General features: G+C 38.2%; 2 protein-coding genes across 2 annotated transcripts; one reads left to right on the plus strand and one right to left on the minus strand.

Moving 5' to 3' along the window:
- Positions 1 to 370: 370 nt before the first annotated feature.
- LOC139125077 (hydroxysteroid 11-beta-dehydrogenase 1-like protein B) lies at positions 371 to 6,724 on the minus strand. The gene is made up of 4 exons (XM_070691185.1): positions 6,558 to 6,724; positions 5,241 to 5,371; positions 4,335 to 4,632; positions 371 to 2,231 (listed from the first exon to the last, which is right to left on the minus strand). The coding sequence occupies exons 1-4, from the start codon at positions 6,634 to 6,636 to the stop codon at positions 1,867 to 1,869; spliced, it is 873 nt and encodes a 290-aa protein (XP_070547286.1). The 5' UTR covers positions 6,637 to 6,724; the 3' UTR covers positions 371 to 1,866.
- Positions 6,725 to 6,886: 162 nt separating this feature from the next.
- Positions 6,887 to 16,978, plus strand: LOC139125078 (MICOS complex subunit MIC13-like). Its single transcript, XM_070691186.1, has 4 exons — positions 6,887 to 7,035; positions 9,225 to 9,366; positions 13,550 to 13,601; positions 16,024 to 16,978. The coding sequence occupies exons 1-4, from the start codon at positions 7,016 to 7,018 to the stop codon at positions 16,104 to 16,106; spliced, it is 297 nt and encodes a 98-aa protein (XP_070547287.1). The 5' UTR covers positions 6,887 to 7,015; the 3' UTR covers positions 16,107 to 16,978.
- Positions 16,979 to 17,317: the final 339 nt, after the last annotated feature.

The following is a 17,317-nucleotide window of genomic DNA, read 5'->3' on the forward strand; positions in this document are numbered from 1 at the left end:
CATGCAAATCTGTTAAAAAATGATGATTTCCATATCAAGTCGGAACACATTTTAATCTACTTTGAACCAGGACATGCTTGTATGGCTGAACCCCAATGCACAGCCTTTAAAGAGCAGCTTGGCTAGCAACAACTATGTGAGTCCAGTGTTTCACAAAGTACCAAGATATGTATTAGGCCATCTCAATATAGTTCACCTTCGAGCTAAGATCAGTTGGTTCTGTTAAAAGTGACACATATCAATTTAAATTGACAAATATCCTCCACCACCAACATCTTTTTTGTGTTATTCTTCACAATTCCTGAATCAATAACTGAATAATTGCTCACACACACACACACACACACACTAATAGAGCAAATAATTATAATAATATCAAAAAAAATTTTAATTTATCCGACTGCAAATCACAGCTTTTTCATTTTCACATCAAGCATATAAATGGTTTACTTATTTTACAATTTTTTTCAAGGGCAAAATGAACAAAATTGACAGCTCAAATTTCTGCAAAATATCCATTCATGTATACATCAAATCAAAGGTACATTGAATGTAATTGAGAGATTTGCTAGAGGGCGCTCTTTGTCATGAAATCCATGACAAAGAGCGCCCTCTAGCAAATCTCTCAATTACATTTATCTACAATGGTAGACAACAAGGTATCGAATACAACTTGTTTGATTCAAGTGGTTATCTCGTTTATGGAAAACAAAAATTGACAATGTTTTGATCATGAAAGTGGGTTGACAATTGTAACATTCCTTCAAGTCCTTTTGTTCTTTTTGTCAAACACAGTTTCTAACTCTAATTCCCAAATCACATCAGAATACTAAGTATTCAACTTGTCAACACAGCTTGTATGTGTAAATATTTTCCAAAATTTCTCATTCAAATCCTACTTTTGGTCCAGACTATAGAATTTACTTCTAAAAATAACACTCCATGTTGTACACCATACATTCTGTTCACAAGGCTTCTACTGGGAATTTCAATATTTAGCTGAACATGAAGAATTCATCTGCTTTACTGAACAAAAATAAAGAAAATTTCACCACAAAGCTAATTCTATCATCCCTTAAACCCTTTGAACGCCAAAGTCAGTTTTTGTTGCCTTTAAAAATATACTCAGTCAATTATATTTCAGATTTTTACCAAAAATTTGATAAAAAACTGTAAGCCAATGTAATGTGATGTCTATTTGGTTCAAAATTATCTAATAAATTACAGAAAAATTCATAAAAATTGGTGAAATGTTGCTCTAAAATTTTGGTGGAAAAAATTCCAACACTCAAAGGCTTAATAAATTGTGGTATACTGAACGTGAGACTCATAAAAAGAATTCTGTCAACACAACAAGACAAGCTCATTTTTTTGGTGAAGGGCACACAGTAGAATTAACCACATGCTCTTGCCTAATTATCTGTAGTTTCATACAATTATACCAGTGACAGTGGCAAAATGCGTATTTCCCTGAGAAAGTTAATCTACAGGCTTTCATGCCTAATTTATCATACGGTGTTTTGGCAAATACACTGCGAAAACCTGTTGAAAATTATCAGAAGGATGGATTTCTGGTGATCGTTGCATAGCAGATGTCCTTCTAATATGCAAATCATCAGTGTGTTGCTGTGTCATTTATGCTACATAATATTGATCATATTGTTGTCAGCAAGATTTTCCGGCATGAGGATGTATGCATTTTACGATCCAATCCAATGAGGCTAGAAACAGTATCCTCAGCGATGGCCATGTTTTATAATACGGGTAATTCCTTGTATAGCAGATGTTTTTATGCTAATATGCAAATCATCAGTGTGTTGCTGTGATATTTACTTGATCTATGCAACAAATTAATGATTGTTGTCATCAAGATTTTCCGGCATGAGGGTAAATGTATTTGAAGATCCAATCTAGTGAGGTTGGATACAGAGTCCTCAGCACTACTGTCGGCCATGTTTGATAATACGGATAATACACTTCCCGCTCCCTCAACGACGTTCCTTTCATGACGCGCTCTGCCGTATCTTCTGCCGACGTCATGAATAAGTAAGGATCGAGAATTCCTTCCGTGAACTTCAAGACGTTTTCTGTCTGAATGCTTCCGATGATGCAGATTGTTATGGAAACGTTGATATCTTGGAGGGCGAACTCATGTCGCAGTGATTCAAAGAAACCGATTAGTGCAGATTTTGAGGCACAGTAGGCGGACGAATAAGGCACGGAGACAATACCTGCAGAAAAGATCGTTGGTGAATTCTGTCAGTTTCAAAATTTTCTCTCCCCTCAGAAATAGCATACATTGTTAAAGAATATTTGAAAAACGAGTTCCCATTAAGTGAGTTGATGTAAATTCTTTATTTAAGAGAAATTCCATTTGAGCTATCTTTTTTCAGTTATTTTCAAAAAGCAGACAAATCAAGTGTTCATGAAAATGATTTTACAACTTCTAGACTCTGTAAGAGTACTGTCTAATTCTGGCTGGCAAACAAACCACTATTTCCCGAAATGTTTAAATCTTGAAAGAAATGATCGAGGCAGTTCAAATCTAACTGCCAAGTACATCTACTCAATTAAAATCCTGAAAATGAATCTTCTCCATGTCAATTTTATCTGTAGACATTTTCCACAACTATTTTGGCAAATAGACAGTAGACGGGAGAAGCGCCCTCTAGTGCCTACGTTTAGACCACCGTCCTAACTGGTTTGTAATTATAACTTTTTTACGTTATACGACCACTTTCTATAAACTGGTTTCATTCATATCTCTCAAATAGGGATCAAGTTGTCTGTTTTCAAGATAGAATTTCTGATGCTTTACCGATATCTACTGGGGTTCCTCAAGGTAGTATACTTTGACCATACTTTTTTGGCCATATTGTTAATATGATTTACCTTTAGCTGTCAACAACACCATTGAAATGTATGTCGATGATTCTACTATCATGGCAAAAGGAAAGAATCTTGCAGAAATTGAAAAAAAACCCCACTGAATGATGATCTTGAATCAGTAAGACATTGGTGCGATGCAAATAAAATGGTTATAAATACAAGCGAAACAAAGACCGTGCTTATGACCACACATCAGAGATTGTCACGTCTACCAAGAAATGTTCTTCATTTTAAACTTCGTCAGATTATTTTAGATTCTGTAAATGAAGAAAGATTTCTGGGAATAGTTGTAGATCAACACTTGAACTGATTCAATTTATAAAAAGTAATAATTCACTTATAGCTTTACTCAGACGTATATTATGGTATTGCCCTTTAACCCTTTGAGGTCAATTTTTGTTGCCTCCTAAAAATATAACTGGACAATTTATTTTCAGATCCAGACAAAATTTTTCAAGATTTTCCCTTAAATTTTGATCAAAAACTGTAGTCAGTGAAATGTGATATCCATTTGGTCCAAAATTATTAAAAAATTACAAAAAAATTCATAAAAAATTTGTAAAATTTTGAACTAAAATTTTGAAGCAAATAATTACAGCACTCAAAGGGTAAAGCACTAGACGAACATATTATTATAATGCATATATACTTCCCCATTTGGACCATTGTTGTAGTGCATGGGGAACTAGTGCATGCATAAACAAGTTATTCAAATTACAGAAACACGCTGTGTGTGTTTTGATGGGCACTAAGTCTAATTATCTGACCAATGGACATTTTAAATCATTACATATTATGTCTTTACCTGATAGAATTTTATACAAAAATATGTTTAGTGTTTAAATCCTGATATAGCCCCATTGTATATGACGGAAATGTTCCAATATGTCAATCAGTGTCATAGCCGTGTGACCAGAGCTAGCTCCCAAAATAAGCTTGATATCCTTAGAGCCAAACTGTTTTTAAAATACATGGTCCAGTACAGTGAGCTATGGAATGGAATAAGTTGAAAACAGAAGTCAAATCTTCTGAGACACTTGTCTCTTTTAAAAGCAATTATTTAAAACAATATTGGGCAGAATTTTAATTTTTTCTTGTTTTTCCTGTTAAATGTGGCAGTTGTTATATGTGGTTATTTGTATTTTCACTTTTGAAAATTGTTTTTGTTGTTTTGTATTTTAAATTTGTTGTAATTTTGAGGAGAGAAACTCTCTCTACAGTTTACTAGGGAAAGCCAAATAAAAAAAAATAAAAAATAAACTGCCAGGATTCCACCAGACAATTTATCACCTCATTATTATCATCTGCAAGGGGGGTTTGTTGTCAGATTACCAGTATGTTAACCTGCTCACCCCCAATTCCTAGTAAACCAGTCCACAATCTTCATTGAAAACAATGGGTTTGGGCCAAACCATTGCGGCAAAAGGGTTAATTAATCCACTTACCCGCAAGGCTGGACATTACTGCAATGCTTCCATTCGTCTTTTTCAGCAGCGGTAGCGCGTGAGTCGCCAAACTCACGTACGCCTTGACATTCACGGTGTAGTACCGATCCAGGACATCAAGGTCACCTTCCCACAATGCCAAGTAGTTCACTGTCATGTGATTCAGGACAAGATGGTCCAATCCATGGAAGAGTTTCTCAGCTTCGTCGATTAATTTCTTAGTGTGGTTCATGTTTGACATATCAAGGGATATGTAGTGTGCCTCCTCTGCACCAAGCTCCATGCATTTCTTTGTGACCTGAAAAGAAAAGCAAGACAGTAGTTCAAGGTCATTGCCATCAAACTTTTTTATGTCACAATTACATAACTGAGATAACTAGATTGCTTCACTGCTTACTTGATTGTAATGATATTAAACAGAGCTTTTTAGAAAATCAAAAATATTTACAATATCACTTTTGTAAACATTGAGTGGCATAACGGGATCGGACATGCCATAAATTGATGTTGTCAAGACGACATGCCATATATTGATGTTGTCAAGACAACATGCCATAAATTGATGTTGTCAAGACGACATGCCATATATTGATGTTGTCAAGACGACATGCCATATATTGGTGGTGTCAAGACGACATGCCATATATTGATATTGTCAAGACAACATGCAATACATTGATGTTTTCAAGACAACATAAACTGATGTTGTCAAGACGACAGGCCATAAATTGATGTTGTCAAGACCACATGCCATATATTGATGTTGTCAAGACAACATGCCATAAATTGATGTTGTCAAGACGACATGCCATATATTGGTGTTGTCAAGACGACATGCCATATATTGATGTTGTCAAGACCACATGCTATACATTGATGTTGTCAAAAGACAGCTGACAGTAGTACCTGTTGTAAAACGTTTTCTCTTCTTGCGGTGATGAGAATTCTGGCACCATGTTTGGCGTAGCTGTAAGCAATCTGTTCACCAATGCCAGTACTTGCTCCTGTTATAACCACTCGTTTTCCCTTGATTGATTCTGAAGAGAGAGAGAGAGAGAGAGAGAGAGAGAGAGAGAGAGATGCATTCATTGGTTTAGACAGAAACAAATATGAAGAAATAAATTGTTCATTAAAATATAGATGACATAGAACAGAATTTTATTATACCTCGCTTGAACGAAAGACAAGCTACCATTCAATAAGAGCAATTACTTTAGCTGTGGGTCCATAGCTGTGGTGTTTTCGGACGGGATTTCTAACTTTTACGTGCTGGGTTTGATTTTTACGATATTAACCCCGCCACCAGAGCTAGGAATACCACATATTTTGAGAGTTATTCGCAGAGCACGAACACGTTTACCATAAATATTTTACAGTGTTTTCACTTTCCGATCATGTTGATCGGATTCGGCCACATTCTCGAGGAAAGTTATCAGACGTGTAGGCATGCATTAGAAGACGGTGTGGCAATGGCAACCATTCTCCTATAGTGACGTACATATAGCCGGGTTTTATTATAAGGTATAGCAATTTATCAGTTCCGCAGAATGGTGACTCCACGGTCACTAATGGATCGATACACGGCGATGGCTTGATGCAGAGCAGCCTAGCGGCCTTCGCCGTGTATCGATATCGAACCATAACAAGCGACTGTGGGTCACGCACCCTCCAAATATTTTACTACGGCAGATCACGACTAAGGTCAAGTGAAGTACATCTAGGTAGAACTGTTGTAAAGTTGATAACAGTAAATCGTGCAAACAAAAAACTCGATATGTCTATGTGATAGAGGGACCGTGATACAGATAAGGAAAACAGCTTTGCCTTATATTGTGGCAATGTTTATTTGTCAAGGGAAAGCAGATCACAATAGGAAAAATAAATTTTAATAAAATATGTCTGCAAGTCACAAACGAAATTATCTATTTGAACTAACTTACTAAGCAGAGTGGTTATTTTGACATTTTTGCAATTATGTACCGTCACATCATTTTCCACTCTTGATGACTTAGCTATGCAAGTGTTGCATATGTTTCCCTGATGTCACAAAGAGGTGAAAAACGACTGTTCTTTTAAACAAGAAATAATCACAGTCACTCGTGATCTATTCGGCTCTGGGACTATTCGCCCCACAGATGTGTGTAGTATTAGCGAGGGGGTTTTTCTCGCTTATGTAAACACGTCTATCACGAGTGACTGTGAAATAACGTAAGAGGATCATACCGGGTTCAAATCTGTCCCAGAATTTATACGCGATATACACCGTCAGAAAAAGGATGAGAAGATTCCATGTTGACAACATCTTGGTTAAGGCTTGCTCTAGATGTAAAGACTTTGTATACAGTCGTGGGTGAAGCTTAGGTACTCTGTCTCAGAACAACAAAACTAAGGTCATTCAAGGTGAGCAAACGGCCGCCAGGTTGTTCCATTATGTTTGGGGGGCATCGTTGGACTGTGTGCAGTATGTTATTCCTTGCTATTTTCAAGCTTGCAGCTTGTTGGTTATTAATTTAATTGCTATTTTAACATTCTGATATTTGGATGTTTCCTTGTGCAATCGTTACTTTTGCAGTTTGAAGCCGAAAGATGAAACCAAGGTTGATGCTGAGGTTGAGGTCGTGTAGGCAAATCGATGGAGGTCATGTCAAGCACGCCCTCATGTGACGTGTGGTTCATGGAAAATGGCGCTGTCGCTTGTTAAGTAAGTACATCTTTGGCAATTTCTGAACTCGACATTTTGCATGTTTTTTGTCCTATCTTTCAGTAGCCAAGGGACAGAGAAGAAAATGTGCGTGTCTAACCTTAAATGAAGGAATACTGACGCACCAATCGAACTCGAAACCGTGTGGATCATAGTGTACTGTAGTGTAGTAACTACATGATAAAGCTACAGTCTGAGCACAAATGCAACGATTTCGTAAGACATTTCAAGGCCAGAACCCGGGCCAGAACACTCTTGTAGCTCAATGATCCCGACCTTCACGAATTTATTGTAGTTTTGTTGTCCCTTTTCGGGAATGGTACCGGTTCCTATACCCTGTGATATTTTTGTAATGCTATGACATGTCCCTTTGCTGCTCTGGAAATGTTGTATGGTGTAAATGTTACACGTGTATACGTGTCGGTCCACGGTTGTACCGGTCGGTCATTCCGATCATGGAGGTACAGGTAGCTGTGATATCGCAGCGGTACTTGTGGCGTATATCGAACGCGATCAGGTCATTGGGGTCATCGCCACAGTCCCGCTGCGAGCCAACGCATAGGCTTCGTTGGCAGTTTACTACGAGACCGACCGGTATCGTAGATTTAGCTCGCAAAATAATAAAATAGATAAAGCATGCAATAAATAAAATTATACCTACTGTATCACTGACTATCTGAGACTCATATTCTACTCCTGCTAACGAGCCCGACCGTGACAACATGTATTTTCGACCGTTTTTCGGTGAGTCGTCGATGGATCCTGCTTGAATTTGAACTTTTGACCTCCAACGTATTCAGTGCATTGTACGCGCGATCGAACAAACAGAAACCGTCGATGGCTCACGGGAAAATGGTCGAAAATAGGTGTTCTTATATTCAAAGAAGTTAGCAGGTGTACAGAATGAGTCTCAGACAGTCAATGATAAAGATGATACAAGTTTGTTTATTCAAAGGCTAATGTAGTTCATTATTTTGCAAGCTAAATCTACGATAACGGTCGGTCTCGAATAAACTGCCAACGAAGCCTATGCGCTGGCTCGCAGCGGGACTGTAGCGATGACCTCAATGACCCGAGCACGTTCGATACACGCCACAAGTACCGCTGCGATATCACAGCTAAGGTAGCTGTAGCCCTGCGTACAATTCTGTGTTCTCTGCGTTATACGGCCTCCACCACAGCCCTGCAACGGTCCATAGAGATAACTGGGGACTCTGCAGCGAGGTTCAAAATGGCGATCTCCATTGGTAAACAACTTGTCGAGTACGTTGTGTTTCAGAAAACGAGCGGTTTTGGACATTAGGAGAAGTTAATCGCATCTTTTCTGGGATCGGTTAGGAGGTAAAGGTAGGCAGGGAAGGGATTTTGCCCCGATAGAGCAGAATTTCGGCCAAAAAGACAGTTTTTTTGTTGCGGTCCGGATCCGGACTGCAGAGTCCCCAGTTATCTCCATGGACCGTTGCAGGGCTGTGGTGGAGGCCGTATAACGCCGGGAACACACAGACCTGTACGCAGGGCTAAGGTAGCTGCAGTTCTTTAGCTCGAGGTTTTGCCTAGGTACTAGTATGTCACTATGTCAGTCGGACCACAGAGCCCATGGTACCTCCATGGTCGAACGGCAAAATTTTCCCCCATGATTTTAGGATTGTGGGGAAAGGTTAGCCTTGGAATTGCAGCAAATTTTAAGTTACTGCAAATTCTGCACAGTACTATTGTATTCTTTACGTTTAGTCTTATTTCAACACATCCTGACAAGCCCAAATGTTATTTGATCCTGTCGATCTTCTCGATGGTAGTATGTCAAGTTGGCATGTACTCAGAGATCAGTGACATTCCACTCAGTGATACCAAGCGCAGTTCATATTCAATATGAACTGTGCTTGGTATCACTGAGTAAATAAAAGGCATATTAAATGACTACAATTTGCAGTGACTGTTTTTATGTTTGTATGTATGTATTTAAATATATGTTAATGTATGCAAATTATTATGTAAATTTTATGCAAATTTCCGACATGCTTGCCCTTGATCCTAGGGAGTTCATATTCACAAACATATACCACCGATACTGACATTTTCTCTGTGCAATTTCTGTTCTTTCCTCTTTTGTCATCATTGTAAACAGTATTCTTTGTACATTGCTTAAACTGTGAAGTGATTCACTTTCAAAACATTTTCTGTTGTTTCAGGAACCTGAGCAAGGTTGCCATCGGGGCGGGTGCTGTGTACATCACTGTGGATCAAGGTCTGTGGGGAGACGCCGCACAGGGACCAGTCACCGTGAAGAGATTGTCCAATACACTACCAGCCCAGAAAGACTACTTTGAAAAGGTGAGCCATGGATAGTTCCATTTCTTACTGAATCTTCCACTGTCCTGGTTTAACCCTTTCACCAACATGGTTTACCCCCAACATATTGTTATCAACGTAGAGTGTAGACCTGTCTACAGGGAATCAGGGTGGATAGGTTAATTTTGTCCAGTGTCATTTTGTTTCTGAATGTATTTGAAAAGTGTTACAATGTCAGGTTCAACTAAGTTTGAAATGATTAAGGGTATGCTTGCAAGTTTTAATTTCAAGTATTAGTAAATATTAGGCAGTTTGATTGTGTGATCTGAAACTGATTGATCAATTATTCTTGGAAATTAAAGACAATGGTTTGATCCTCTTCCTTCTTAATCAGTGGAAACTGCATTGATTTTCAGGTTGTGTAGAAGCTAGCATTCAGGGCCAAGTCGGTGTAATTCAGTCATGAGGGGAACGCTCCATTAACTTGGACGTACCCGAGTAACCCGAGTTGGTTATCAGAGGATTAATCTCTATGTCAACATATGCGAACAGATTATCTTTTAGTGTAAACAAAACATTAGCACTGCCGGAACTACTTTTAGCATGGCCCACGCCGTGACGGCTCTTGTCCGGCACTCATGATTTCCGACCAGCGTTAAAAGTGCCGTCCAGCACTTGCTGTTACTTTGAAGCCATCATTTAGTTCATAAAATTGCATGAAGAGTTTACAAAAACGATGGTACTATAGAATCCCTTTCAAATAAAATGCTGTTTAAACAATACTAGCAGTTAATTAACGTACGCTGATTTTGCATACGAAAAGCTATTTTTGTATGAATGTTTATACCCCTATAAAATAAAGTACGGTAGCGAAAATCAGCACAACAAAACAGGACTTCAGCACAACAAAACAGGACTTTTACTAAAACGTACTCTCTCAATTTCAGTTCATACTCACATTGCGGAAAGGTGCATGCAATGTAATGAAAGTCACGAGCAAACTTTGGTGTCAACGGATCCAGTCTTTGAATTATCAATGAACACTCACTTATTTTTCTGGTCAAAAGCCAAAGGCTACTTGTCCATCGCAACAAGCCTCTCTGTTTGAATCCGCGTGTTCATTTTTAGCCGGATGCCGGCCAAATTGACCGGCTACTTCCGTATTTTGGCCGGCTACTTTTCAGCAATGTTTCGCTCTCTAGCCCAGAAATTCTGGTTTTGATAATAATATTTTGATATTTGTTGTCTTGCAAGCCGGAGATAACATTTCAGAAGTGCCTATGTGGTTATATGTAATCTAGCAATTTACGCGGTGAACTTGTTGCTATCTAGTATCAGCCTGTAGTACCGCGATCTGCGAACGTGTACTGTACTGGGAATCGCTCTCGAGGTCCCTTGCTTTCCCGACTACAGCCCGAATTATTCCGACGTGAATCGGGTGCAGCTTACCATTGGACTGACGTTACGCCCACCAATAGCCGGCCATTTCCGAATATAGCCGACGTTTGTTTCTCTCAAACGCGAAAGAGAAGAAAGTCTCAAACGCGGAAGAGAAAGTCGACGCTTCAGAGCTTTTGTTTTCTGCGTAAGAGTAGGGCCTTGTCTGATGGGTAGGATTTTGATCAAATGTAAAGCGACCAAAAGTTACTGAGTCTCATTTGTCATACTTTTGAAACGCCACGTCAATCCATCCATAGTCGATCATAGATCTACATCGCGTTTTGTGGAGGGGCCGTGGTTAAGCGGAAGGGAAAGTCTACGCGGGAGTCTACGCTTGAAAACTCTGATTTTCTGCGTAAGAGTAGGACTTTGTCTGTTGGTTGCCGGAGGTTTTAGATCAAATCTAAATAAACAAACAATTACTTGGTCTCATTTTTCGTACTTTTGAAACGCTACGTCGATCACAGTGTCAACTTTCAGGTCGACCACAGTCCCTCTATCCACCGGTCTGGAAACGCCTATTGTAAAAGGTGTCAATCACCTGGATCGCACAGCCAAACCGCGATACGAGGGACAGTCACGTGATAATGCGTAGCTTGGGTTTGTCCTGCATGCCACAGTCCCCGATTGTGTGTACGCTTTTCTCGAATTTTCGCTGTTTTGGGCTCTATTAAGTGTTCTCTGCGTCTATCTACGACACGAAGACAGAAATTATCATATCCTGAAACCGGTGTTTGTTTTTCGTGATCCTTCTCCCATCGTAAATGATGATAGTGTGCGATGGGGTTGATCGCTGCGAGTGTGTTGACGCATGGATGTCTATTTTTTACATCCATGGTTGACGTAGCACAAGCAACGGCTGGAATCACACTGGAAAATTTGTCGTCGCTTTCTCTTGCAATGCTAATATTCAGTGCCTCCAAATATGATCTAATTATGTTTTCTGTGTAATATTCTGTGAAATCATGTCTGTTAACTGAGCAGAATAGGAAAGACAACTGCAGAAATGCATGGATAGAGGGACTGTGGGTCAACCGATATTGCATTATGTGTAAGCTTACTGTGTCACAATCGACTAGTCGACCGCAGGTTGTGTTGTACACATACGGTGTCGTACAGGTTGACGTTGGGTGTCGTCAATTTGGAATTTTATCAAACATGAACACTGGAATTTAGCTCTCTTTTTCAATTATATTCAACATCACCAAAAATCAATGGTAAGCTCGCGAATTCGTTTTATTGTGAAATTAATACCGTGAATTAAATCACTGAAAATTGTGCCGTCCGCCACCGGCCTCGTTAACTGCCTCTACTATATCTCCTTTCTTATAATATGTACGAGTGGCCATACTGTTTACAGACGGATCCGGCTAGCAATTCATTGACTTAAATTCGCTCTATAGGAGATGTAACGTCACAGGATACGCGCAGCTCTTGGAGTCCTTACTCACTCGTTATATTTCGTTGTTTACAAGGAAAAGAAAAATCTCGTGGAAAGACCGTTCCATGCCGTTCTGATCACATTTGCATATATGATCAATGCGCGTTACTGAAGTGAAGCGTCCGAAAATAGGAAACTTGAATGAAAGTGAACGAAGAACGATATTTTGTTTCACCATATTTCTAAAACTTAGTTTAGAGCCTAAATTAAAGAATACACTAGATTACTTGCAATGAAAAAAGGGCAGTTCACTTTTTCCTGTCAACATAGTTCCATGTGCAAGCATATGTGTGTGTCCGTGGTACTGAGTGAGTCGTTACAGCCCTGACGTTCCTATCATAGCACCAGCTCCATAAGATAATCGCAACAATGGAAAATTAACACCTTGGGGATTAAAAGTCTTCTGTTTGTTACCCGAGTTGGCAGGCAGCAACTCGGGTTTCAGGTACCATCAAAGTTAATGGAGCCTTCCCCTAATGAGTCATGTCTGTAGCCTGACTGCCTAGTCCAGTGACATACACCATCTTAAGGCTGTTTTTGAGAGTGTAAATCTACCAAGCAGAGCACAAGCATTTGATAATTTTTGTTAAATTGTTTTGGAGAGCAAAAATGACTGAAAAAAACTTTCAATCCAGTCATCAAAATTCCCCTGTACAGTGGCAGCATACCATAGACAAGTAGGTGGTGAGAGGATTAGCAATTCTTGAAAACTGACTGTCTGTTCTCTTAAGAATATAGACAAAAATAAGGTCAGAAAATCTGTATTCTCTTGAGACAAATACTGAATTGCAGAGATATTGCAAATATACAGTGAGCGGTAAAATATGCACTCCCACAATTAAAATTCTGCAAGAGTCAGTGTGAATTAATAGCATCATGTAAGACAGCGCCCTCTGTGGGTGAGTTCAATATAACGACATTGCCTTTGGTGGCGCTGTTCAAGCTTCAGTTGATATGTGTTGCTCTCTTCACATCACCTTGTATTTTTAGAGAAAAAAGAAATGTTTATGATTAGTCGTGTTTGTTGGCTTTTCCATAGCAAAAGAAGTTGGATAATTTGATGGGGAATGCTCTTATCTGTGTAATTGTAAATCATTTGGTATTTATTCCTCATGTAAAAGAAAAATCAATTTATCGGGGAGCATTCTTTTGTTTTAGTACCTTGGCGTCTGATGATGTGTTTCATGTTTAATGAATTTGAAGCCTAGACAAGATGACTTGCTCATATCAGAATGTAATCACTCTCTCTTCATATACTATTTCATAACACAGATTACATTTGTAGATAGTGTACATCAGATGTTGATATTTGTTCTCATCATTCCCTATTTGCATTTCTTTCAGATCCCTAGCTCAAAGCAAGTTGGAGACTACATCCGAGATAACTGGAATTATGGTAAGCTTTCAGTACATGTATTGTACAAAATAGATTTTTTCTGATGAAAAGTTGGATCTAAAACTGCAAAATCGTCTGTTGCATTAATTAAAGATAAAAGATTGAAGTTTTAATGTTCACAAAATGGCTTCTACTGGTTTGTTTTTTAAGCCAATCCCCCTCTCAACTTTGTATCCACTTCTCCTATGCTCATCAGAGTAAACAGCAGTTTGGCCAAACATTCAGATCAGGGTATGATCTAAGTAAGGAGAAATCAATAAAGTTGTCAGAGGTCCATTTTTTGTTCCGCGCTCCCGGATTCTGTGATAGGCCAATCTATCTTGAGTTGAGGAGTCTTTGGTTTGAGTCCATGATAGGCCAATCCATTTTGTGTTCAGGGGTCCTGGAGTCCATGCTAGGCCAATCCATTTTATATTCAGGGGTCTCCAGGGGCAATGTTTATATATAAGAGTCTTTGTCATACAGATCACTTGAAATCTGATGGAATAGTAAACTGTTTGTCCATGGGTAATGTTTTCAGGGGCTATTCTGCATGTTCTGTGAGCTCACAGGATTGCCTGTATCCAGGTTACAGGGCCATTCTGTGAGCTCACTAGATTGCCTGTATCAAGGCTAAAGGCCCATAAGCTGAATCTAATTGTAAGTATCAGTTTCTAGAATGGAAATTTTCTTAACCAGGCTTTGAATTTCACTGCAATGTAATAGAATGGTTATTCAAGTTTCTGTCAATATTTCTGTTATATCTTCAGTACACATGAATGAACACCATGTCCAGCTTTTTTGCATATTTACACATTTTAGGAGGGTTTCCATTTGTCATTAATCTCGTTCAAACTTTGAATCTAGTTCCAGTGTGTGGTTAATTATTCTAATTCTCTCATTTCTCTTTTAAAAACCTATCTCAGAGATCAAAGACCTTACTTTGAAACATTGTTGAAATGGATACATTTACTGATACTACATGTTAAGAACACTGGGACCTATGTTTGCTGCATAAACAAATATATTTTCTTAGGGGGCTCTCCCACCATAGTTATTAAAATGTGACCCCCTAGGATTGTGTTAATTTGTAAATTGTTCACTTTGGATCCAGTATACTTCAGTCTTGCCTCACTGGTTGTATGGCTCCCGAGATTTCTGTAAATTGAGTGTGAAATTCGATTGCATAACATAAATAGCAAATGAAAGATACTGTTTCTCTGCAGCAATGCCATGACAGGTATGACAAGAATTGTCACTGTGCGTGTGAAAGAAAAAACCTCAACATCTGCAATCTCTGGCATTTTGCCAAATGAAATTTACTTTATTCTAAAATTAGACATTACCGTTTACATTTGTTGGTATTCTGTGTCAACATTTGACAGAAACCAAACATTGTTCTTTTATCTTTTCAGTGCTGTATTTTTTCCCTCCAAAATTTTATTGCATTATTTTATGAATTTTCATGAATTTTTCTGTAATTTTTTAAATAATTTTGGAACAAATTGACATCACATTTCATTGGCTTCAGTTTTTCATCAAAATTTTGGCAAAAATCTGAAAAAATTTGACTTGGTTACATTTTATAAAGGCGCAAAAAATTGACTTGGCGCTAGAAATGGTTAAAAATTCTCAAAGGTTGTAACTCTGGAGGAAGTCTATATCACTAAAGTTAGCCGTGTTTTGCAATATTAAGGTCCTGCTGCTGATATGAAAAATCATATATTTTATCTCTTACTCTGATTATCTTATCACAAAAAAATGATTTATTCGTAATCAGAATCGTCAGGCTATATTGTATCAGTACATGCTATTATGTTAATATGTATTGCCGCGTAATAATATGATATCAATGGTTCTACTCTGGAATAAAAAGGACAAGAGGCGTTCTACAGACTCAGTACGCCCAAGATATCACGTGATGGCGGTACAAACAAACCCACATGTGCACAAACGCGTATGGAAATACACGTACGTCTGTGCGCGTTTACACACGTGGGTTTGTTTGTACCGCGGTCTGTTCGAATTCCGGGTTTGACCTATTACATACCAATCACGATGTAACTGAATTATTCACATCATCATGATTTGATGTAGCATGTGAGATTAATCAATAGGGCTGTATGCAAATGTTGTTGTTCTATCATAAATATGCAGAAATCAATAATAATTGTCTGCAAATTTAGGGTGCATTTTTTGAAAATTATGCATGCAAGAAGAATAAAAATACGATTGAATAGGTGACTGACTGCCAAAGTTACGGTGAACACTAGAAAAGATATATTAATGGCTCAGACTACAAGCTGGAACAACAGCCATTGGTGCAAGACTGACAAAATTTGTCAAAATTTCTAGTCGCATGCGTTTATCTATATTTAGTAACAAACTCACGACCACGAACAGCCCTGCGAGATCAACGGATGTCGTTGTTCTGTACTTGTAGGTGTTCAGAAGACGTTTGGAGCGGTTGCCGACAGTCCACAGTCACTGAGGGAAGCTGTACAGAAATACATCAAAAAGTCATGAATGCTGGACCAGATGATCACAACATTTACAAGATTTGACTTCTATCAGCGTGTATATTGGGATTCCTTGCCTGCCAATTTCATAACATAGACTATAGAATACATGACATTGAAATTTTATCTTTTGATTCTAGTCTGTTAGATCTTCAACGTATACGGTAGTGGTGTGAATGCATAGTTTTCAGTGGTTAGGTTGGACCTATGTACTGGTACAGTGAGATGTATATGTACCTCTGTGTTGTGCTAAAACCATTTCATGTGCATTCCTTGAACTGTGAGGGCAGTATTACATCAGGCAGTCTCTGACGAGGCTAATACGCATTCAACAGACAGACAGTGTAAGGGATTGGTTAAGTAGCAGCAACTCCAGTACATAACCATGTCACAAATTACAACCAGGCATATAGATATATATTTGAAATACAGTGATGCTTATACCGCCTAGGCTCTACATTCTGTCATTCATTTGGAAAAGAGAAATGAACCTAGCCTGCATGCTACTATTGTGTACAAAATTGCTGACTCATTATTATTGAAAGGTAACAGAAAAATTGTAAAAGTCATGGCCATTTGAGTTTGAAATCATCTTAAATATCTTTGTGTCATTATTTTTTATTTGACATGTTCTGTATTCGTATTTAAAAGATTTTCTTTTGTTTTCATATCACGTTTACTACATGATCAAAATAATTTGCGTCTCCAGAACTTCCCATCTAATTCTTCAATTAGATTTAGTGAAAAAAATTTTGCAATGAATTCGTAAATTGTATAATTTTTTTGTTGATGTTCAGTACTTGTAATATTTCAGTGGTTACATGGCATGAAATGTATTGAAAGATTGTCATTTTACAAATATATGTTGATGTAATGCTATTAGCATGTTATAGTCACTTTTCTCACTGGTATGGTTTTGTTGTGAATGCGTTGTGTGGTTAGGCCCTATTTACTGTCTGCCATCAACCATTAGTTCTCTTGTCCTTGTCTCTCTGTACAGTAAAAGACAAAATCTATGGTATACTTGGGTTGATAATGACATTGTACCTTGGATGCCCTATTGGGCCATTTAAAGAAGATTCTTTGTTTACCATCCTTGGGTTTTCTAAAAACCTACCAGCCAGGCAAAAAAAAACAAAGACAAAAAAACACAAGTGTATTAACATATGCTCAATTTTTATTTGGTTTCTTTTGGAAAAATAATATTTTTATTTGTAA

The sequence above is a fragment of the Ptychodera flava genome (assembly GCF_041260155.1).
Source record: "Ptychodera flava strain L36383 chromosome 23 unlocalized genomic scaffold, AS_Pfla_20210202 Scaffold_24__1_contigs__length_23054250_pilon, whole genome shotgun sequence".
NCBI lineage: Eukaryota > Metazoa > Hemichordata > Enteropneusta > Ptychoderidae > Ptychodera > Ptychodera flava.

Excerpts from the sequence above, each read along its gene's own strand:
- LOC139125077 (XM_070691185.1), bottom strand. The coding sequence starts at position 6,636 with ATGTTGTCAACATGGAATCTTCTCATCCTTTTTCTGACGGTGTATATC. Across the intron at positions 5,372-6,557 it reads CTGGGACAGATTTGAACCCG|AATCAATCAAGGGAAAACGA; the intron begins GTATGATCCTCT and ends CTCTCTCTTCAG. Across the intron at positions 4,633-5,240 it reads GAGAAAACGTTTTACAACAG|GTCACAAAGAAATGCATGGA; the intron begins GTACTACTGTCA and ends TTTTCTTTTCAG.
- LOC139125078 (XM_070691186.1), top strand. The coding sequence starts at position 7,016 with ATGGCGCTGTCGCTTGTTAA. Across the intron at positions 7,036-9,224 it reads ATGGCGCTGTCGCTTGTTAA|GAACCTGAGCAAGGTTGCCA; the intron begins GTAAGTACATCT and ends CTGTTGTTTCAG. Across the intron at positions 9,367-13,549 it reads AGAAAGACTACTTTGAAAAG|ATCCCTAGCTCAAAGCAAGT; the intron begins GTGAGCCATGGA and ends CATTTCTTTCAG.